At 40.6% G+C, this 23,775-nt stretch overlaps 1 protein-coding gene across 1 annotated transcript in view; it reads left to right on the forward strand.

Moving 5' to 3' along the window:
• The window catches only part of LOC308361694 (myoferlin-like), a 55,832-nt gene extending 41,759 nt beyond the window's left edge, over positions 1–14,073 (forward strand). Inside the window, exons 38-54 of the mRNA XM_080834120.1 lie at positions 261–334; positions 5,028–5,039; positions 5,713–5,811; positions 6,113–6,241; positions 6,670–6,825; positions 7,272–7,363; positions 7,664–7,834; positions 8,543–8,691; positions 8,928–9,067; positions 9,682–9,770; positions 10,060–10,155; positions 10,810–10,951; positions 11,222–11,321; positions 11,664–11,857; positions 12,130–12,239; positions 13,031–13,178; positions 13,714–14,073. Of these exons, the coding sequence (XP_080690246.1) occupies positions 261–334; positions 5,028–5,039; positions 5,713–5,811; positions 6,113–6,241; positions 6,670–6,825; positions 7,272–7,363; positions 7,664–7,834; positions 8,543–8,691; positions 8,928–9,067; positions 9,682–9,770; positions 10,060–10,155; positions 10,810–10,951; positions 11,222–11,321; positions 11,664–11,857; positions 12,130–12,239; positions 13,031–13,178; positions 13,714–13,752 (1,940 nt within the window). The 3' untranslated portion in view covers positions 13,753–14,073. The remainder of the gene's footprint in view (positions 1–260; positions 335–5,027; positions 5,040–5,712; positions 5,812–6,112; positions 6,242–6,669; positions 6,826–7,271; positions 7,364–7,663; positions 7,835–8,542; positions 8,692–8,927; positions 9,068–9,681; positions 9,771–10,059; positions 10,156–10,809; positions 10,952–11,221; positions 11,322–11,663; positions 11,858–12,129; positions 12,240–13,030; positions 13,179–13,713) is intronic.
• The last annotated feature ends 9,702 nt before the right edge of the window (positions 14,074–23,775 follow it).

Genomic DNA, 23,775 nt, shown 5'->3' on the forward strand with positions numbered 1-23,775 from the left:
TTTAATGTCGTATAAAATGTGATTGCATACAGCCCATATACATTTCATGACCGTTGTGATAGCAGTATAGTCTTGGCACATGAGGTCTGTGATTCAGTGTAGTATAGTGTGTATCAAATTAAAAGTTTGTCCTTATTATTTCTTCATATGTCCGTTTCTTTGTATATATGTATCTTAATATGGAATGAACCTGTTATTATAGCAATAATTATTATTATTATAATTATATCTAAATATGAAATGAACTATTTGTATTCCAGTGGCGTTGATGGCTTCTCCCCCGCGTGACCTGGCTATCAACATGGATGACAGCAGACCACTCCTGGCTGCAGAGGTATAATACACTGCATCCTTGTTTTACTCTGTGGCCAAATGTCTTTAACAGAGAGTGAAATTAGATGCCTTTATTTGCCTCACACTCAAAGCATTTATTTTAATTCAATGGTCTCATACTTAAAGGCAGAGACTGCGATTCTGGCGAAAGGGTGTTGATATCTAAGCTCAACAACCAATCAAATTACACCGCTCCCTTCGTTGTTGGTGAAGCAACGTCTTGATTGGATCGTTTATTTGTCCATCTGAGCCTCTGCGTTTCCTGTTTACAGAGCCAGGACAGTATAATTAGATCACACACAGAACAAAAGTATGTATGAGGACCGCCAAGAGCAATTCACTTAATTTGACTAAAAATGTACTGGGTTAGAATCAAAGACTCTGCCTTTAAAGCATGCCAACATCATGTTTTAATGTTTAATGATGGCCTTTAAAGAATGTCAACATCATGTTTTAATGTTTAATGATGGCCTTTAAAGAATGTCAACATCATGAATCCTGTATTATTGTTTATTGACAGCCTTTAAAGAATGTCAACATCATGTAACTTCATATTCATGTTTAATAGGGTGCATCATTTGCCCCAATGTTGGAAATTGAACTTGTACCCAAATTTAAAATGTGACAATACTAATGAAAAGAAAATCTGTGGAATATTTGCTGGATTGAATAATGTCTGAGGGGTCCACCAAGCCTCTAAAGTTGTTACCTATACGGACATAGGGAAAAATCAGTTATTCTCAAGTAACTTAAAAAATAATGCATTTAGCCCTATGGTGTCAATGAAAGTTGAACATAAATGTGGCTATTACGCATCTTTTGATACCAGTTTTATATCACTAGCTTCATTGGTTTTTGTGATATTGCATTTTTGTCTACATTTTCTGCATTTTGTCATCGCAATATCCATAAAAACCAGAGGTGAAGGTAGTCTCTTTGTCATAAAAATAGAACAGAACAGTTTGCTTGTCTGTCAGGTCGCCAGGTGTTCAAGTGTTCTCAAAAGATTTAAGTTTATACAACAACAGTCAACAGGTCAGGTCAGACTCAGGTCAGATCGGGTCAGGTCGCCAGGTGTTCAAGTTTTCCACCACAGGTGGTGAGTGTTCCGATGATGATGAAACTTTCCATCAGCCTTCCAAACAGCGACCACACAAGCGTATCAAGAAGACTGGCACCTCAGTTTTCATCCCTTGTTACATCCTGAAACGTCACAAGCTGGTGTCATTGTCCACGAGGATGAAGCTGACTCCATCCCAGCAAGCTGCTTTCACTCAGTGTGTCATTGAGGAAGCTGGAGGTAACCCAGAAGCTGTTGCACTATCATATGCAACAGCTGATAGATCCCGAAGAAAGATGGCAAAGCAAATATCAACATCCAACAAGGACAACTGGGAACCTCCTAAGATGCTTACTGTCCATTGGGACTCAAAGTTAACACCATCTGTGATGACACCAAACAAGTCTGAAGAGAGGTTAGCAGTATCTGTAGGGAACACCCATGACAGCAAACTTCTGGGCGTGCCCTTTTACACACCTGGCAGTGGTCGAGGCTGTGGAATCATCATCAGTGAGCTGACATGCAACCTGCTGGAAGAATGGAAGTGTGCAGACAGAGTGGTCAACATGGCCTTTGACACCACAGCATCCAACACAGGCCATTTATCTGCAGCCTGCATCAGCATCCAGGAGAAGGTGGGTCGCGCTCTCTGGTGGTCAGCCTGCAGGCATCATGTTGGTGAAGTTGTGCTGGACCATGTCTTCACAGACCTCAAGATTGAAGTATCTAAATCCCCAGAGGTGGCTCTCTTTTCAGGTTTAAGAAGAATTTCTTACGTGAGAGACAACCACAGGACTTGTGCAGATTAGGTGTGACATCTTATTCTGTGGCAGCCCGGAAGGTGATTCACAATCTACAGAATGATGTGGTTCAAGTTGCCCAAGCAAGTCTTCAGCAAAAGCGTGATGACTACCTGGAATTCGTAGAGCTGTGCCTAGTATTCCTAGATGCATATCCAGAGGAGAGACCATTCTCTTTCAAGCAACCAGGTGCCATGCACCGGGCTCGCTGGATGGCCAAGGTGTTATATTCAATCAAGATCTCTCTGCTCCAGGATGAAATCTGACACAGCTGAGATGGTACCACTAGCCCTCTTCAGCAACAAGGTACCTGCAGAGCACAAGAGATCCCTAGCCAATAGCTTGATGGCTGTCAATCCATCTGGCTCCTGCACACACCCAACTGATAGAAATGGCTCCGGTTTCCGGTTTCCAGTTTCCAGGAAAGATCACACAAAAAACAACTCTGGCAGACCTAGTGGGACCTGATGCATGGTATCTCTTCCATATTCTGAAGCTGGACCCTACTTTCCTCACCACTCATGTCTCAACCTGGCCTGCTCACCCAGCCTACAAGGAAGCCTTGATTAACTTGGAAGCCATGAATGTTGTCAATAACAGTGCAGAGCGTAATGTAAAACTCAGCACCGACTTCATCACTTCTGCAAGAGGAGAAGAACATTACCAGAATGTTCTGCAGGTGGTGGAAGCAGACAGAAAGGAAACACCAAATCTGAGAAAGAGAAAGGGGAATAAAGTGTGATGCTCTTTAAAATTGATTTATGTGACATAATTTTCATTCATGTATTTAAGATAGGACCTACTATTTGTTGCTTTTCCTGCAAAAAGTCATTTTGATTAGTTTCTATTTCATAACTGTTTATTGTTTAGTGTTCACTGTTTAGGATTGTTTGCTTTTCTGTTGGTACAGAAGTTATAGTAATATAGTAAGGATTTCTGAATTATCATAATAAATTATGCATTCTCAACCTCTTGTAAAGTTCTGACTGCCATAGTGTACTTAGCTATTAAGTATTCTCTATGTTCTCATTGATGTTTGTATTGAAACCTATTCATGAGTTTCCTCAGTGTTATTGTGGAAATTTCTGGCAAGGGCAATTTTCAATGCGTTTTGAAAGAAAAATGTACTTGATATTGTCATATCTCGGAAAGTTATGACGATAGAGACATAAAACAGGCACCAAAAGATGCACAATGTCCATATTTATATTCAACTTTCATTAACATTATAGGGCTAAATCCATTATTTGTGGCGTTATTTCAGAAAAACTGATAATTTCAGCCTAGCTTTATGGGTGTTGTTAGTAGGAAACTTCAGACCCTCGGTGGACCCCTTAGATATTAATGGTATTTGATAAAATTTCTCATGGAAGTTTATTTTAGTAAGTGTAAAAAAATGAGTCTAGGTACAGATTGATTTTCAAAAGATTTGAAAAAAGTGGGGCAAATGATGCACCCTAATGTTTAATGATAGCCTTTAAAGAATGTCAACATTATGTAACCTCATATTCATTTCATTTGATGTTCTGACTTGCAGTTTGTGCATGGCATGTCAGCTGCTGTAGACAAAATGGCCCCCACCCCTCACCATGTTGTATGTACTATAGAGTCCAAGCACGCTTAACAGAGTAATCAGTCCACACACACACACACACACACACACACACACACACACACACACACACACACACACACACACACACACACACACACACACACACATATACACACACATATATGCCTAACTGTGTAATCAGTCCAAGCACGCTTAACAGAGTAATCAGTCCACTCACACACACACACACACACACACACACACACCACACACACACACACACATCACACACACACACACCCACAACACACACCACACACACACACACACACACACACATATATATGCCTAACTGAGTAATCAGTAGAGAAAACATGAGAGGCCTGGATGGGCTGGAGTATGTTTTTCTCATTTTCTTCGGCTAATTTATGACTCCGTCATGATTTGATCACATTCATTCAGATCTGACGATGATCTGAATCTGAGGGATTATCAGATTAATTCGGATCTGACGATGATCTGAATCTGAGGAATTATCAGATTAATTCCGATCTGATGATGATCTGAATCTGAGGAATTATCACATTCATTCGGATCTGATGATGATCTGAATCTGAGGAATTATCAGATTAATTCCGATCTGATGATGATCTGAATCTGAGGAATTATCAGATTCATTCGGATCTGATGATGATCTGAATCTGAGGAATTATCAGATTAATTCCGATCTGACGATGATCTGAATCTGAGGAATTATCAGATTCATTCGGATCTGATGATGATCTGAATCTGAGGAATTATCAGATTTCGTGAAATTCCTTCTCTGACTCTCTTTTGGAATTTGATGCTTCCTGACTCAAAGGAGGATTGTATGGAATGATTCATAGCCCTGTCTCCAATCTTTCGACAGTATCAAAGATACAAAGTGGTTAAGGCAAAGATGCTTTTAACAGGACTTTTTTCCCCTCATAAAAACAAGAACATTTAATGCTCTGTTAACATTAATTACACGTGGCTGTTTTTCCATGACCTGTCAAATGATCTATTTAAATTAGAATCCATTCTTCTGGATGAATTCTAATTCTGTTGGCCTCTTCTCTGATGAGCACCTTTCACAGGGTTCTAATGTCATCAGTGATTGATCACTAAATCATTGATATCAAATCAACTCCAGCATCAAATTAATCTAAATTTAGCATGTCAGGTATTTAAGCATCCATTTCACTGTCAACTTCTAATGCTTTTTTTCTCTCTCTCTTCGTCTTTCACGATGCATCAGCGTGTGGAGAAGGTAAAACATTTTTGTTTCTTTAAAATGAATTTCTTTTATTTAGTTGTCAGTCGACTACCTATATCTAAACACATGACCGAGGTCTCCAGTGAAGTGTGTAACCTTTTCCAAAGCTACTATAACAGCATTTACGTCAAACGCTACTCTTGAAATCCCTGCATTCAGTTAGGACAGAATGGGCAGTTTCCTCTCTATAGAGTGTATGGACGATATTGAATATTATAAAACAATTGCGTTCTATCGCGTAATTTAGCTGTTTCTGATTGGACGAGAGACGTTCCAAGTTTGGGACTTTTCACAGCTAATAATTAATCACTCCGCGATGAAATATTCGCGTTGATGTTAATTCAAAGTTCTTAAAATTCCAAACCAACCAACTATTTTTTTGTTGCGGAGAAACAATGGCGAAATTTTTCATCAATAACTTTGTGTTGAAATGTTAATTTGTTGACGGTAGAATTGTTTTATAAAAGCAATATAGCACTCGTGGGAATGGGGTAGGTAAGGGATAATCCCACGGGTGTCCATGTAACGACTCAGTTAAATGTTATTGCAGGAGAAAGAAGTGGTTGACTGGTGGAGTAACTCAGTGAAATGTTATTAGAGAAAGAGTTGAATATTATTCACCATCTTCACCCTGCTCTTTGTGTGTCCATGTTAAATGTTATTGCAGGAGAAAGAAGTGGTTGACTGGTGGAGTAAATTCTACGCCTCCATAGGAGAGCATGAAAAGTGCGGCCCCTACAGCCAGAAGGGATATGACACGCTCAAAGTGAGTGTATATAAATTATATTTCAATGGAATTCCTGTCATTTCTATCTAAACATTAAATGTCGTTATCAAAGAATGTCAATTGTAGGGTAATGAAGCAAAGTGAGTAGGACATTTTATTTCACTGTAATTCATGTCATTTCTATGTAAATGTTGTCTTCAAGGAATATCAATTGTCTGACTGTAGGGTAATGAATTGATACCAATATTCTAAGCACCTAGAGACTTCTCTGTTTGTTAAAGTATGCTGTATAAATAAAATTCATTAGATTGTATTAAATGTTGTGTGAATGCTTTGCCAGGTGTATGAGAAGGAACTGGAGGACATCGGGGAGTACAAGGGCCTGACTGATTTCTGCGGGACTTTTAAACTGCAGCGGGGCAAAGACGAGTCTGGAGAAAACGACCCCACGGTTGTCGGAGAATTCAAGGTCAGACCACTTTGTTTGTTATTTGTTGTTGTTGGAAAGTTTGTAGAAAGTTGTACCGAAATGGACCTCTTCTCAATATTACCTTTACTAAAACCTTTACAAAGTCTTTAAGAAGATTTGATCTTGATGACGTTGAATGAGGACTGAAACGGAAAATTGTACTAATATGTACCTCTTCTCTATATTACCTTTACTAAAACCTTTACAAAGTTTTTAAGAAGATTGGATCTTGATGTTGTTGAATGTGGACTTAAAAGGAGAACCTTCTTTAACTGTAAAGATGTTTCCAGTGGCCCGCTGACTCTGTTTCCCCTGTGTTGTTGTTCAGGGCATGTTTAAGGTGTACCCCCTCTCTAACGACCCTGTGTTGTTGTTCAGGGCATGTTTAAGGTGTACCCCCTCTCTGACGACCCTGTGTTGTTCTTCAGGGCATGTTTAAGGTGTACCCCCTTTCTGACGACCCGGGGGTCGCCCCCCCACCCAGGCAGTTTCGGGAGCTCCCAGAGAGCGGACCCCAGGAGTGCCTGGTGCGGATCTACGTGGTGAGAGGGGTGGACCTGCAGCCCAAGGACAACAACGGCCGGGTGAGACTCACACACACATCTAGCATCTTTATGGCCGGGTGAGACTCACACACACATCTAGCATCTTCCACCTCAGGGCATCTGTGCTCAGATCGGCCTGTATGTAGTGTGTGCTATGGTGTGTGTGACTCTATACTACCTGTATGTAGTGTGTGCTATGGTGAGTATGACTCTATACTACCTGTATGTTGTGTGTGCTATGGTGTGTGTGACTATACTACCTGTATGTAGTGTGTGCTATGGTGTGTGTGACTCTATACTACCTGTATGTAGTGTGTGCTATGGTGAGTATGACTCTATACTAACTGTATGTAATGCCTGATGCCATTAATTTACTTGGGGCATTACTAATTACTTTTTAAATTCAGGAGATGTTTGTTATTGTCCCCAGGCTACTTGCTGTATCTAAAGATGTGTTGTTGTTGTTGTTGTCCCTCTACGCTCAGTGTGATCCGTATATAAAATTAGCTTTGGGAAGGAAGACCGTTGACGACCGGGACAACTACCTGCCAAACACAACAAACCCAACATTTGGCAGGTAATGTAATGTGTGAGGTGTCAAAATATTTATTTGTTTATTTGTTTAACGGCAGAGCATTTGCTTCACAGTAGATGTTGAGTTCTTAGTTCTTCTAAAACTGATTGTTCCAATCCTTGATTGTAATTGGCTAAATCGCGCTCCATGCCGTTGTAAAATCCAGCATAACCTTTCAAGTTGTCCTCATAACATTCTATGATAACATTCCATATTACTGCCCATCAAATGGCAAGGCAAGGCAATTTTAATTTCTAAGTTGTTCTCAGACTCTTCCCATCCCACGTCTTCTCTCCCCTGCAGGATGTTTGAGATGTCATGCTTCCTCCCACAAGACAAAGACCTGAAGATCTCCGTCTACGATTACGACCTGTTGACCCGCGATGAAAAAGTCGGAGAGACTGTGATCGACTTGGAGAACCGCTTCCTCTCTCGATATGGTTCCTATTGTGGTTTGCCTCAGACATACTGCATGTAAGGGCTCTACTTCCAGTTACACTTAATAATAATAATAATAATAATAATAATAATAATAATCATAATCATAATCATAATAATCATAATAATCATAATAATAATAATGTATTTTATTTGTAACACACTCTTCATTCAAAATAATCTCAGAGTGCCATCAAACCTAAATGTAAACTATAACAATACAATAAAATAAGACTAGTAAACATAAGCATAATAGAAAACTTAGTGACAGTGATTTATCTCAAAGCCAGAAATGCCTTCCTGAATAAAAATGTTTTTAGTCCAGTTTTGAAGGAGTCCAGCGTCTGCGTTGCCCTTAGGTGGTCAGGGAGGCTGTTCCATAAGCGTGGTGCTGCCGAGCTAAAGGACTTGAACAATTGAACCTTTTGGAACTTATTTGAATGAATGTTTGTTTTAGTCTAACTTTGTCACTCATTGGAAGGCTACGCGTACTTAAATGATATTTTCTGTGTTGTCAGGGTATTAACTGAATTATTTTGTGGTTCTAGCATTAAAAACAAAAATTTAAGAAATATGTATGATGAAATATATCACAGTAGCTAGCTTTGATCAGTATCAGAGCTGTTGTTGCTGTTTTGCAAGGCAAGTCTAGTGTGTGTTTGCTGGATATTTTGCCAGATTTTGGAAAAGAAAATACCTCATAAATGACCTTCTGTGATGACCTTTGACTCTTTACCCTTCCAGCTCTGGCATTAACCAGTGGCGGGACCAGCTGAAGCCGTCTCAGATCCTCCAGAATCTGGCTCGGCTGAAGGGGGTGCCCCAACCCCGCACCGAGGACAACGGGAACACCCTGTACTTCGCCGGGAAGCAGCACAGCTTGGAAGAGTTTGGTGAGTCTCTCCTAATGTGCACCCATTAGTCTCATGGGGGAATTGTCATTGCTGTGGACGAACATTATCAGTTGTCCTTCAGAGACCAGCCTGGGCCTGTCGTGACGCCCCTGACGGGGTGTGCCAGCCTTAGATTCAATAAGTACGTCCGGGCACACCCGTGTCTGCGGTTGTGGTATGACAGTCTGTGTGTGTGTGGGGGTGTGTGTTTCTCACGTGGTGATGTGTGTTCTTAGAGGCTAACAAAGTGATGCACCAGCACTTGGGTCCGCCCACTGAGCGGATCGCACTGCACGTGCTCAGAACTCACGGCCTGGTTCCGGAACATGTTGAGACCAGAACCCTCTACAGCAGCTTCCAGCCCACCCTCTCTCAGGTACACACACACACACACACCCTCTCTCAGGTACACACACACGCACACACACACACACACACACACACACACCCTCTCTCAGGTACACACACAGGCACGCACGCATGCACGCACGCACGCACACACACACACACCCTCTCTCAGGTACACATACACACACACACACACACACACACACACATCCTATCTCAGGTACACACACACCCTCTCTCAGGAGCACTCACACACACACACACACACACACACACACACCCTCTTTCAGGTACACACACACACACCCTCTCTCAGGTACACACACACACACACACACTCTCTCAGGTACACACACACACACACGCACGCACACGCACACACACACACCCTCTCTCAGGTACACACACACGCACGCACACACACACACCCACACATAAAGACACACACACACATCCTATCTCAGGTACACACGCACGCTCTCTCAGGTACACACGCACGCACACGCACGCACACACACACAGGGATGCTTCTGCCTGACTGTAGTGGCGGGTCGCTTTGTGTGTCTCTTTCTAGGGGCGTCTTCAAATGTGGGTGGATGTGTGTGTGTGTGTGTGTGTGTGTGTTTATATTCCTCTTTCTAGGGGCGTCTTCAAATGTGGGTGGATGTGTTCCCCAAGAGTCTGGGTCATCCAGGACCTCCCTTTGACATTGCACCACGCAAGGCACAAAAGTGAGACGTGTGGCACAGAAACCAAAATCCATGGAGCTGTTCAAAACAATATTTATTATTATATTTATTATTTAAATTAAATATATATATCATCAAAAGTAAGATGCGTGGAACTGAAACCAAAATCCATGGAGCTGTTCATAACAATATTTATTATTATATTTATAATTTATATTTAATATTTATATCCTCGAAAGTGAGACGCGTGGAACTGAAACCAAAATCCATGAAGCTGTTCAGCACAATATTTAAAAAATATCGAATGTTGTTTTAATTTTTTTCCAAACAGACATTTTCTGCGTGTCGTGGTCTGGAACACCACTGATGTGATTCTGGATGAGACCAGTGTCACCGGGGAGAGGATGAGTGACATCTATATTAAAGGGTGAGAGAGTATTTCTCTTTTTTATAATCTATATTCAAGGGTTAGAGAGTATTTCTCTTTTTTTTAATCTAATTTCTGGAATAGAAAACATAGCAAATAAAAAACAAACTGATTTGCTGTTAGATGGGATGACCACTGACCGAAGCCTATCTGAATGCGAGTGTGACATTCTCTGCTAGTGGCAAATTAGGGGTAATTGAGGCATTTGGGAAATTTGAGGTCCATAAATAGCTGAGTGTGTGTGTGTGTGTGTGTGTGTGTGTGTGTGTGTACCTGACTTCTTCTCAGTGCCGATAAAATCACATATAGTTCTAGCATTTATTTATTCCTGCTCTTCCTGGACTCTGCACTTTGCACTATTGTACTGTATACTCCTTGTATATACTTTTTACGACTTCTTGGATTGTTGACTATTGCACTGTTGTATTGTTTTGTTTTGCACTGTTGTATTGTTTTGCACTGTTGTATTGTTTTGTGTTGTGTTTGTATATTTTGAGTAATATGTGTAAGCACAGTGAGAGCCAAATTCCTTGTTTGTGCAAACTAACTTGGCCAATAAAAGCTGATGCTGATTCTGATGTTGTGATACATCCAACCCTGTAGGTGGCGCCACTGTTCTGATTCTGATTCTGATTTATTTATTTACCTTATCAGGTGGATGCCAGGCATGGAGGAGGACAAGCAGAAGACAGATGTCCACTACCGCTCCCTGGACGGAGACGGCAACTTCAACTGGAGACTCGTGTTTCCGTTCGACTACCTGCCCGCCGAGCAGCTGTGTCTCGTCTCCAAAAAGGTCAAGTTAGGCCCCTGAAAATGAAGCGCCTAGAGGCAATTAAGCGCCTAGAGGCAATCAAGCGCCTAGAGGCAATTAAGCGCCTAGAGGCAATTAAGCACCTAGAGGCAATTAAGCGCCTAGAGGCAATTGTATTGTTATGGCGCTATACAAATTCAAATTGAATTGAATTGAAAATGGATAATTTTTTTTTTTAATGTCTTTTTTTTTGTATCTTCTTTTTATACGATGTTTCTCTTTTTTTAAATGCATCTTTTTTATTTCTGACAGGAACACTTTTGGAGTCTGGATCAAACTGAGTTTAGAATACCACCCAAGCTGATCGTTCAGATATGGGACAATGACAAGTTCTCCCTGGACGACTACTTGGGTGAGACCTGACAAACGACTAATCTTTAGACAACTCATAAAACGTGTTGTAATCATATTCATAATTATGATTAAACGTGTTCGTACTTCGGTTAAATTACATGGAAAATCCTATTAGTTTGTTAAGGTTTACTACGGGCAGAAGTTTGCCACCCGGAAGTAATATATTTGTTATTGTGGCGTCATGCTGAATCGTCGTATTCCAGAACGTATTCTCCCCAATGCCATGTTAATGCACTTCCTGTTGATGATAACGACTGAGGTTTTGTCCTCTCTCTATCACAGGTTCCGTTGAGCTTAACTTAATAATAACGACTGAGGTTTTGTCCTCTATCTTTCATAGGTTCCGTTGAGCTTAACTTGCATCACCTCATGACACCAACAAAGATGTCGCATAAGTGCAGTATTGACATGCTGTCAAAAGAGGACGCTATTCCTCACCAGAAATGGGATGCAACCAAGTCCCTCTTCAACCAGAAGGCAGTCAGAGGGTGGTGGCCCTGCGTGGTGGAGAAGGATGGCAAAAAGGAGCTGGGTGTAAGTGCACTGGAAATAAGTGTTTGTTTGTTATATGTTGTGTGTGTGTGTGTTTTTTTTTTTTTTTCTTTAACGAAGGAGATCTCAAGAGGCAAATGGCTCATGTTTTAATGTAGTCTAGCTGGTCACAAAATGTCCCGTGTGTGTGTGTGTGTGTGTGTCTGTGTGTGTGTGTGTGTCTCTGTGTGTGTGTGTGTGTCTCTGTGTGTGTGTGTGTGTGTGTGTGTGTGTGTGTGTGTGTGTGTGTGTGTGTGTGTGTATTTGGTCTCCAGGGGAAGGTGGAGTTGTCGTTGGAGATAGTGGCTGAACAGGAAGCAGATGAGAGGCCAGCAGGGAGAGGCCGTGATGAGCCGAACATGCACCCTAAACTGGACCTCCCAAAGTGAGCAGACACACTCTCTGACCTGTGTGTGTGTGTGTGTGTGTGTGTGTGTGTGTGTGTGTGTGTGGACTCTTTAAATAATACTGTCAGGAGTGTTAGGTTCTTTAAACATGCACCCTAAACTGGACCTCCCAAAGTGAGCAGACACACTCTCTGACCTGTGTGTGTGTGTGTGCGTTCTTTAATCATGCACCCTAAACTGGACCTCCCAAAGTGAGCGGACACACTCTCTGACCAGTGTGTGTGTGTGTGTGTGTGTGTGTGTGTGTGTGTGTGTGTGTGTGTCTGACCCAGGACACTTTAAATAATACTGTCAGGAGTTTTAAGTTCTGCTATCATGTTATTGGCTCCTGTAACTGTATAGCTGGTCACAAAATGTCCTGTGTCCTGTCACTGATTGTGTGTGTGTGTGTGTGTGTGTGTGTGTGTGTGTGTGTCTGTGTGTGTGTGTGTGTGTGTCGGTAATTGGTAATTGGTAGAGTAAAATGCCAACGACACCAAGGTCATAGGCTCAACGTGCATGTTTAACACAGTTAAATGTACACCTTTACTGTACTGTAAGTTACTTTGGATACTTGTGTTTGCTAAATTAATGCGTGTGAATGGTTTTGTTTAATGTTGTTATTAAGAGCAAGAAATGGAGGATAAAATGCATCATGTAGTGCCTATAAAGTGCCCTCGTGCCTATTGGCAATAGTTCTTTGGCAGGTGTAACGCGTCATCATGTTAAACAGACAACCCTGATGATGACTGGACTGAACTGAACGGACCTATTTACTTTTTTTTAACAGACGGCCTGAAACGTCCTTCTTCTGGTTCACCAATCCGTGTAAGACCATGAAGTTCATCGTGTGGCGGAGGTTTAAGTGGCTCTTCATCGGGCTGATCCTGCTCTTCCTGGTCCTGCTCTTCCTCGGAATCCTGCTGTACTCACTGCCGGTAAGCGCCGATCTGCACCATTAAGACATCAGCCTGTGCAGTGCATGATGGTCCAATTCTGTTGTGTATTCCGTGTGTGTGGTTTCATTCTCATTTACGGGTTCAGTAAGCTAACTAATAAGCTAACTAGTTGGTGAACTGCAGTTGGGGCTTTATATCTACCATCAGCACCATTGTCATGGTGACAGGCCCTCCAGAGCAAAGACCACGCGTCTAAAGGAACGTTTCTTTTTTCCCACGACGGCCATCAGAACATTAGACTCAGACATACACTTAACGTGGAACTTCATGGTGCAACATTAATACACTTGTCACTTTATTTAACTGCAAGTCACTTATAACATCTTAGTCACCTTATTCTCGTGTATAAAACAATATGTTACTGTATTAATTTGCAACGCACAGCAACGCTCCAAATTTGGTTGTATGCAAATACAATGATAATAAAGGCTTTTCTATTCTATGTTCTATTATGGTGCGAATTATGTGATACCTGTGGTCTGATGATCTGTCTGTCTTTTCTTGCCTCTTCTAGAACTACATTTCTATGAAGATTGTGAAGCCCTTCAAATGAAGACGTCCTCTTCCAAAACTCCTAACTTGGGGCTAGAAACCAACCATCATAAAAGCCCATTCGAGGCACTCACTCACAGCAGCCTTCTTGTTTTATGAAATGTTTGTTTTTTGGACTATGCAAATTTGTATTTTTATTAAAAATGTCACTAGTAGTGGTCGTTTTAGATGTTCTGTATTTGATTACATGTTGGCATGTTCTTGTAATGCTTTCATGCTGGTTCTGACACTTTTGCCTTTGCCTTGTTTAAGGAATGTTTGAGCACTTTTTCCTGTTTTGCACTTTGATCGATTGTTTTGTACTTTTTATGTGTGGGGTTGTATATGTAATGAAAGAAATTTTACTTGCAAAGATGCAAACCACCCTGAGTATGTTAATAAATAAACTGAATAGATAGATAAACTGAAGTTTTATACAATCTTGCAGACATTTCATTCAAATCGAGAGTGGTGCTCCATGGAGCAGCTCTGTCAAAAACCCAGCACACTAACTTTTTAAAGGGCATACTTCATCACTATGCTTTACCAATCAAAAGCCTAATCTAAATTGTACCAACCAGAATATTCTCTCACATTTTTATCCACTCTTAGCCGATCAGAATATTTGTGTTCACTTGTTGCCAGACACACTTTTCAGGTGCTGGATATTAATACCTTATTAGTAGTCTTACCCCTCCCGGTTATGATGTCATGGCTCTTTCATGGGAACTTCTTCCTGCTCTTTGATGAATTCCGCATCCCCTTTTTGCATAATGCAAAACCTTTTAATTAATATTTAGCGATCTTTGTAAGCCTGCACCTGTGGAAACTGTATGATCTTGTTTTGAGAAATGTGTTCTCTCTGTTTGGCCTGACCTTCATCTCTACACACAGGCCTCCCTGCCTGGTAATTAGGCCTCGAAGACTGGCCTGACCTTGGTCTTTACACACGGGCCATTCTGTTTGACCAAACAAGTCACTCACTCCTGCCCACGGGCCATTCTGTTTGACCTAACAAAACACCCACTTCTGCAGAAGGGCCTAATGACACAGGGTTGTAGGAGTTCTGGACTTTAGGATTGCTGGCTTGAGACCAAATGGGGGTGTCGGTGATGTTCTCATCTGCGCTGTGCATCGAGGCCAGGTTCCCTCCCATCAGCACACAGTTACGCTGAAAGAACAAGATTCTGATGAAGTGTTGTTGATGACATTATGGCACATGATAAGCAATGGATGGACAAAATATCAGAAACACCCTTGAAGATATACAAGTCACATCAGCCTTCTGATTTATAATAAATGATTGTGGTAAAATAAGAGTGAATACAAGTTCATGACAAACAAGAATGTCTGCATGTGATAGAAATAGGACACAGCTCAGCAGGCACATGCACAGACAGACCCCTAGTGGTGCTCAAGCACCTACCCTTTTGCCCTGTATGAGAAGAGGAGCTGGAGCCAGATTTTTTTCTTCATTCATCAATATTTCAGAATCAAAATTACTCTCTCTCTGTCATCAATTACTCCAAAATGTGTTTTGATATCTGACGGGGCATTTGCTGTGGAGACAAACTTGAAACAGCAATTACCATAAGGAGTCCAGTCCTTTTCCCCACACTGTTTTCTGTGAGCATATCTGGATAGAGATGTCGCAACAACCAAAGTTATTAAGGAATTTCAGTTTTTTTATTTCTCCTGAAAATAAACTTTGTTCAACCAATGTTTGGGACTAAATGAAAAGACCCTTCAAATAAAATACAAAAAAAAAAGAATTGAAACAGAGACCTTTGTGGGATCAACGAAGAAGTACTCAAGTGCACCTCAACCTCCTGTTCTGAGCCCTCTGTGTCTTCAAAACCAAATATATATATATATATAAATATATTTAAATCTACAGGCCTGTGTATGATCAGTTGATTGTTATTTATCATTAAGGAGAGTGCATAGGAGTAGTTAATAACCTACTGCTTACATCAAAATTGATCGATTAGAGTTATAAATGTTTGATAAATGAAATGTGTCATATATGATGAATGTACACTTTGTTGTGTGGTGGCTATCTGATCGGTTGTCATGTTCTGATATATGTAGGATGTCCTCTGACAAGCCATAAATCTAACCCAAGATTTATTTCCCTCCTCAGAGTCAGTTGAGATGTGATAACACTGAGAATCACTTTGTTATTTGGTTGATAACTGTGGTCATGTCAATTTCTGATGTATGGGTGTCCTGTTCTGACAAGTCCTAAGTTAAGCACAGCTCTCTAGCCACCTCCCCAATAGCCCAGTTGAGTTTTCCAGAGACAGGTCTAGGGTGATAAACCACCACCTGCAAGAAAATATAACTGGAGTTAAATCTTCGATGTTTTTGTCTTTTGACCGGCTAAAGGCTTACTTTTCATTTTGACGTTTCTCAAGGGTAGCCTGGTTCTGGCTGGCCTAGGTGTGAGGAATGTTTGATAACAGACCCCTGGACGAGAATGATGTCGTAAACCACAGTTAAACCAAGACCCCATTGATGAGTGGGGGCCTGTGAATGCTGAGTGGATGCTCCCCAAACGGTCCTTAGTAGTCAGGCGCCTAAAGCACACCAAAGTCTGGTCAGCCTGTGAGATGTCATTATTTCATTCTATTACATCAAACTTTAACACGATATACACATAACCCCCATGGTCTAATGGTCATGATACCGGCTTATTCAATCTGGTGATCTTGGTTCAATTCCTGGTGGGGGCAAACAGAATGGCCTGTGTGCAGGAGTGAGTGTCTTGTTAGGTCAAACAGAATGGCCTGTGTGCACAGACCAAGGTCAAGCCAGTCTTAGAGGCCTACATGCAGAGAGGCCTAATTACCAGGCAGGGAGGCCTGTGTGTAGAGATGAAGGTCAGACCAAACAGAGAGGCCTTATTTCTCAAAACAAGATCATACAGTTTCCACAGGTGCAGGCTTACAAAGATCGCTAAATATTAATTAAAAGGTTTTGCATTATGCAAAAAGGGGATGCGGAATTCATCAAAGAGCAGGAAGAAGTTCCCATGAAAGAGCCATGACATCATAACCGGCAGGGGTACGACTACTGATAAGGTAATAATATCCAGCACCTGAAAAGTGTGTCTGGCAACAAGTGAACAAAAATATTCTGATCGGCTAAGGGTGGATTAAAATGTATACATCTGAGAGAATATTCTGGTTGGTAAAATTTAGATTTGGATTAGGCTTTCGATTGGTAAAGCATAGTGATGGAATATGCCCTTTTTTATGCCGTGTTAGTGCACTGCGTTTTTGACAGAGCTGCTCCATGGACCACAACTCTCGATTTGAATAAAATGTCTGCAAGATTGAATAAAACTTCAGTTCATCGAGTGTTAACACAAATATTTGAAGAGGTGTTTTGACCCTGTTTTCCTGTACACTGGTTGTTTATCGGTTTCTGAATCCCCTGGAATTAAAGCAAATGGACTATGAACTTTGTTTCCCTTTTCTTATCTTTTAAATATTTAATTTGGGGCTTCTGTATGCCTTTATTTGGACAGGACAGTGACGTGTAACAGTGAGGCAGAGCGAGGACTGGGAAATGACATCAGGCGTGCCTTGAACCCGTGTCCAGTAAATGGGGGGACTTATCGCCCCCTTGATTTTCTTAACTTATTAAGTTAAATATTAGCTCATCATTAGCCTGTATAAAAAAGGAAGAGCATGGTTCAAGAGCTTCAGAACGGAACTGTCGCCTTGAGTTCCACAACTCTAGAACCTTTTGGACGTACAGTACACCGACAGGTAAGCGTAGCTCCTGGCTACCAATATTGTCTCTAAGAGAATCTCTCTGTCTAATTACTTCCAGATGTTTTTCTTCCATGGCTTCAGGCACACCACACTTGCTCTATAAAATGAAAGGCAGAGTATAGCACATATATGACATACATTAGGTAAATCCATTATAATATTTGAATAGGCTTCTGTTGGATATATAAGTGTGTACCTTTTGTGTCTACTTATAACTTTGACGCCGTCAAACGTAATTGTTATTATCTTTTGTCAATATCAGGATGATTTTACATGTGAGCAATGCATCACATATTTAAATGTTTGTATTTCAGTAATTATATTCTTTCTTGATGTAATCCATATGAATATTATTGTATGTCACCTCTTGCTTTAGGCCAGCAGCATGATCTTCAGAGCCAGCTTCCCTCTCCTCTTTGCTCTTCTCATCTGGTGTGGAGCACAAGACAATGGTAGGTATATGCACTCTCATTAATTATAAATAAACAATTAACTGATCATACACAAAGGCCTGTAGATTTAAAGAGATTCAATAATATTTGGTTTTGAAGGCACTGCGGCCCCCAAACAGGAGGATAGGGCACTTTGGGTTCCGAGCTGTCCTGGTAAGTATTTCTTCTTTGGTCCCACAAAGGTCTCTGTTTCAATACTTTTTAGCTTTTTTTATTCAGTCCTACACATTGGTTGAGTTGAGTATATTTTCAGTAGAAATAAACCTGAAATTTCCAGTTCCAGTGATGCCCAGTAGGGGGACTTGCCGTCTGTACTGGACTCGTTATGGTGACCGCTGTTTTCAATTTGTCACCACAGTAGTGATGGGAAGTTCGGATCATTTTACCGACTCGAATCTTTGAATCTCGTTCAGTAAAATGAACGAATCTTTTTTCGAGTCACTCGTTCATTTTAACGGGGGGGGGGGGGGGGGTGGTGCTACTCAACATTTTTAAATTTTATAGCCAATTCACTGGCGTAAATACGTCCACTACAAATACGTATCATATTTTCATGGAGGTTACTACATGTAAACCAGCAGATACTAATTCCTGCATTCAAATAATATTATATGAAAGTTTGGATGAAATGGTCATTTATTATCACATAAGCATTTAATGATCACGGCAAACAATTACGCTGCACTGAACTGTAAGTAAAGTTTTAAAAAGTTAAAATAACTAAACCTGTAATTATTTCTTGTGAACGAATATCGTTCACGTCTTACTAACCATAGACACTCGGAAGTGAACTAGGTTAATAAGTCCTTTCTGTTTCCTCTTCTGAGCCTATGCAGGTTACGTGAAAAAATATCCAGAGCCCAGTCAAAATGAACGAAACATTTCGGTTTTCTCTAGCTTCCCATGCTGAGCCTATGCAGATCACGTGAAAAATGATCCAAATACTTGTATCCGGCAGATGACCTAATCGTTCACCTCCCGACCGTCTTTGGATCAACGTTTCGTTCATCTGCCGGATATCGTTCAATGATTCGTTCTTTTGCCGGATATCAGTCTTTCGTTCAATGATTCGTTCTTTCGCCAACCGTGTCTTTGGATCTATGATTCGTTCATCTGCCGGATATGGGTATTTCGTTCAATGATTCGTTCTTTTGCCGGATCGTTCAATGATTCGTTCTTTTGCCGGATCGTTCAATGTTTCGTTCTTTTGCCAAACGTGTCTGTTTCGTTCAATGATTCGTTCTTTTGACAACCGTGTCTTTGGATCTATGATTCGTTCATCTGCCGGGTATGGATCCTTTTCCACGTGACCTGCATAGGCTCAGTACAGTCAGCTAGAGGAAACAGAAATGATTCGTTCTTTTTCCGACTGGGACTCTTGGATACGGGTCTTTGGATCATTTTTACGTGACCTGCATTCAACAAATCATTTCTATTTCCTTGGCTTAGCCAATGCAACAGTCCCAGTTGTCCCGATGCGCGGTCATGAACGAGAAAAAGAACGAATCTTTTTTTGAGAGGACTCGTTACTCTCGAGTCGTTGTAAGGATTCGTTCAAAATGAACGAATCGTTCACGAACGACACATCACTACACCACAGAAAGATTGTGGGCCGAAGCTGAGGTGTGTCCTATTACTATCACATGAAAGACACTGTTGTTTGTAATGAACTTGTATTCACTCTTTCACTACCACGATCAATCAGAAGGCTGATGTGACTTGTATATCTTCAGGGGTGTTTCTGATATTTTGTCCATCCATTGTTTATCATGTCATCAACAAAACCTCAACAGAAACTTGGTTTTGCAGCGTAACTGTGTGCTGATGGGAGGGAACCTGGCCTCTGTGCACAGCAAAGATGAGAACCTTTTCATCGAGAGACTGATTCGCGAACAGGCTGGCGACATTCGTAAAACTTGGATCGGAGGAAGTGATGCTGCTCAGGTACAAGTAAAACAGCTGCAAGTGTTTGGTCGTAGTCATATTTCTTTCCTAACATGAACATGTTGAATACTACAACAGCAACACATGACAACACAATATGTAGACACATACCAACATATGCTCAGTTTATAGCCTAGAATTCTGTTCAAAAGCAGATATCTAGGTTGACATTGTGTGTCTTTCTGTCAGGAGGGTCTGTGGCTTTGGAGTGATGGGTCCAGGTTTCACTACACTAACTGGGCTCCTGTTCAGCCTGATAATAAGTGGTCGGCGAAGTGTCTCGTCATCAATTATATAGGTACAGTCGCCACTATTCACTGACATGTTTTTTGCTGTAATGAAAATCTTGAATCCCTTGTAATATCATTCCCTCATGGAATAACAGTATATCCCTAATACCTTCTGGTAACTATATATGTTTATTGTTGATTTTGTATCTCATTGCTATACATTTTTTTTTAGCCCATTTTGGTGGTACAGTCTCCAACATTTAATGCCTATGAGTCTGAAGTTTGTTAAGCTTGGGAAGTTCAATCAACTAATGTCTCTAAGATGACGGAAACTTTATTTAAATGAACTATTTATTACAATCATATTTATGTTAATCGTTATGAAGTGACTTGCTTTGAAATTTATTATATATACATATATATATATTTATATTTATAGGTATAGGTATATGTATATGTATATGTATATGTATATGTGTATGTGTATGTATATGTATTATGTCAATTATGTCATCACTTTCTTTTTTTTGCGAGATCATAGTATATTTAAAGCAACCTGTTTTTCTTAGATCCACTTGTCTGGGATGATGAAATCTGTAAGCAGCTTTTACCATCAGTGTGTGCCATGCGTCTGTGAGACTATGGAGGAGCGAACAAGAGATCCTTCAATTTCAAGCTCAAAAGCAAAAACCCACTGACCTTAACACAGAATGGGAGGGTAGTGGTAATACAAGCATCAAATAATGAATAAATCTTTTGCAAAAAGTAAATAAATTGTAAAAGTAAATAAATTGCTTTGCATGCTGTATACAGTAGTGGGTATTCTGTGTTTGTGTACATGTGTCTTTCATTTTCATATCACCATCATGGGCTTTTTAGGAGGGCCTTCAACCCACCTGTCTTTCATCTCAGCCCCCCATAAAACTATCAAGCAAATTACCTCTTAAAACAAAACTGAATGTATTCACAATAGTAGCCTTCACATTGTTATTAAACGTTTCATAGTCTTCCTTGTCTTCTTAGACAAGGACAACAATAACATTAGGACATCATGGCATCTTAACATATATGCGTAATTTCATACATAGGAAAAATGGTTGGCTTCATGTCAAGATGAAGATGATGAATTGTGGTCAAAGTATTCATAATGTTTCCTGCTAAATAAAAACAGCTTCTAAGAAGTAACCAACCATGGAACAGCAGTCTCTTCTCAACTGAAATCACACATGATGATAGCTGTGCACACTCTTGGCATTCTCTCAATTAGATTTATGAGGACGTCACCTGGACTAGACAGAAAATAATGCATGTTTGAGGCGCTCCAGTGGCCACAAGGTGAAGTAGAGTATATTTGACAATGTGTGCATTCCTTACAGTGAGTGTGTCATGGCAGTTTTTTTTTTGTAGTAGTATTGTTTTGAATGTCTCTTAACAGTGCATTACTACAAAACTGCCTCTTACAGTTGTTGAACACAAGCACCATGATACACCTGCCAAACCGCTGATAGAATCTAATGAACACGCCAAACTTGAAGATAAAGTCAGGATTTCTGGAGTTTATTTCAGCATGGAGACCCCCTCTAAGTGTGTTGTTCAGAGAATGGCCTGCCTAACAGTTTGATTGTGATTGTACCATTAAGTCAGGTAGAATACAGTGGTGGTGGTATTGAGACCGGGGGGGGGGGGGGGGGGGGACGACTTCATCAAGTTTGGCGTGTTCATTAGATTCTATCAGCGGTTTGGCAGGTGTATCATGGTGCTTGTGTTCAACAACTGTAAGAGGCAGTTTTGTAGTAATGCACTGTTAAGAGACATTCAAAACAATACTACTTGGGGGGGGGGGGGGGGGGGGGGGTGCTGGTTCTTACACTTTTGCCTTTACCTTGTTCAAGGAAAGTTTGAGCACTTGTTCCTGTTTTGCACTTTGATCGATTGTTTTGTACTTTTTATGTATGGGGTTGTATATGTAATGAAATAATTTTACTTGCAAAGATGCAAACCACCCTGACAATGTTAAATACATTTAAAATTATTAAAAGACATAATGTGTGTTATGTTATTATTTTTTAAATATCACTGAAACTTAAAGGGCTTCCCTCCAATGAAGAATCAGACCAAAACGTTTTTGTACTGAAAAACTAAAACAAACAACACCACTCCATAAAGGTGAACTTGTGGACCCCTGTACATGTGCACACATGCTCTCCTTTTCTGTTTTAAACAACGATCAGGTAATCTAGAAATACAGGCAATTGAATAGGTCACAAGTACAGATACATGATGCACAATAGAGACTTTTAACACAGGGCTGACAATTTTTCACTCTTTAAATGTCTTTAAAAGACTTTTATCTGGCTGTTGAAGTTCACCGTTCATCTTCTGACGTCACTAATTGAGAGCCAAACCTGACCCGTTCATATAACAGGGCCGGTGGGCATGTGTTTGGAGGTTTTGTACGTTTATGTATAATTAAGTGTGGTCTTTACACAGACTTTTAGAGAGTTTACGGGTGGACCGCTACATCATAGTCAGGAAGGCAACCATCGGCCCCTGTTTCTATAAAGCTACCTTTCTTCCGTTTTACCAACGGCCTTGGGTTGAAAGTTTGCGAAGAATTCTTTGAAGGAGTCGATAGCATCTTAGCCACTTGTCATTATCAGGTAAGAACTGTGATATCTGCAATAACTTACCTGAAATTACGTTGTTGCACGACTTTTGCTCATTACTTGACATTACGATTAAGTCTAACAAGCTTGCTGTGATTTAAGATAACATGTTTAAAGTCTACTTTGGCATTTTAGTTTGAGTTGTGAATTGCAGCTTGTGGCGGCTAACGACACCTTGTGGCGACTACTTCGTTTGCTAAGTTTTGGACAATTTAGTTGTTAGTTTGCAACTATTGGTGACTTGAATTCGGACTTTTTAGCTATTACAAAACTTCAGTTGAGCATAATGTATCAATAATTAAAGCGTTTGTGAATAGGGCTAGCTTGTTAGTTTGCCACCTGTACTTACTATTTGTTGTAGCTATCATTGTTAGCTAGTTAGCTAATTGTCTAGTAACCGCCAAGCCAAATGGAATTTTCAAGTATGCCGATTGTTTATTGTTGATTTGGCAAAGCGTAATTAATAAACTGAAGCACTATTATAAAAACAAGTGGTCAAAAGCACGTTTAAATGTGCTAACGTGGGTCATTGTTCAACCTTTGACTTTTTTAAGCTTTAGCTTGTCAATTTTAAAGCTCTACAAGTTGTAATGCACAGCGGGTGAAATTGGAGCACCTTTCACAGCAGTTTTATCTAACGAATATATGGTTGTGTTGCCTTCCAGTGGTCCTACTGTTTGTAAGTTGTTAACTTGATTTCAGTTATACCAACACTTGTTAACTGGTCAAGTCACAATGTCAGAAAACGGTGCCCTGGTGCTGATAAAAGCAAAGGGAGATGTATAGTTTATACTTATAAATAATTTCACGACAATGAGACTTTACGACAGTCGAATGAATTCGTGTATGTTCCCAAGTAGTGTATTGTCATTGTCAATGAGCAGCGATGAAACGTAAGTATCCATGCTGTCAGTTTGAGAAGCATGTTGCCTACGCTCCCTCTCACCACGCCCACTGGGAATCACGCGTAG

Source organism: Sprattus sprattus (genome assembly GCF_963457725.1).
Source record: "Sprattus sprattus genome assembly, chromosome: 3".
NCBI classification, from domain to species: domain Eukaryota; kingdom Metazoa; phylum Chordata; class Actinopteri; order Clupeiformes; family Clupeidae; genus Sprattus; species Sprattus sprattus.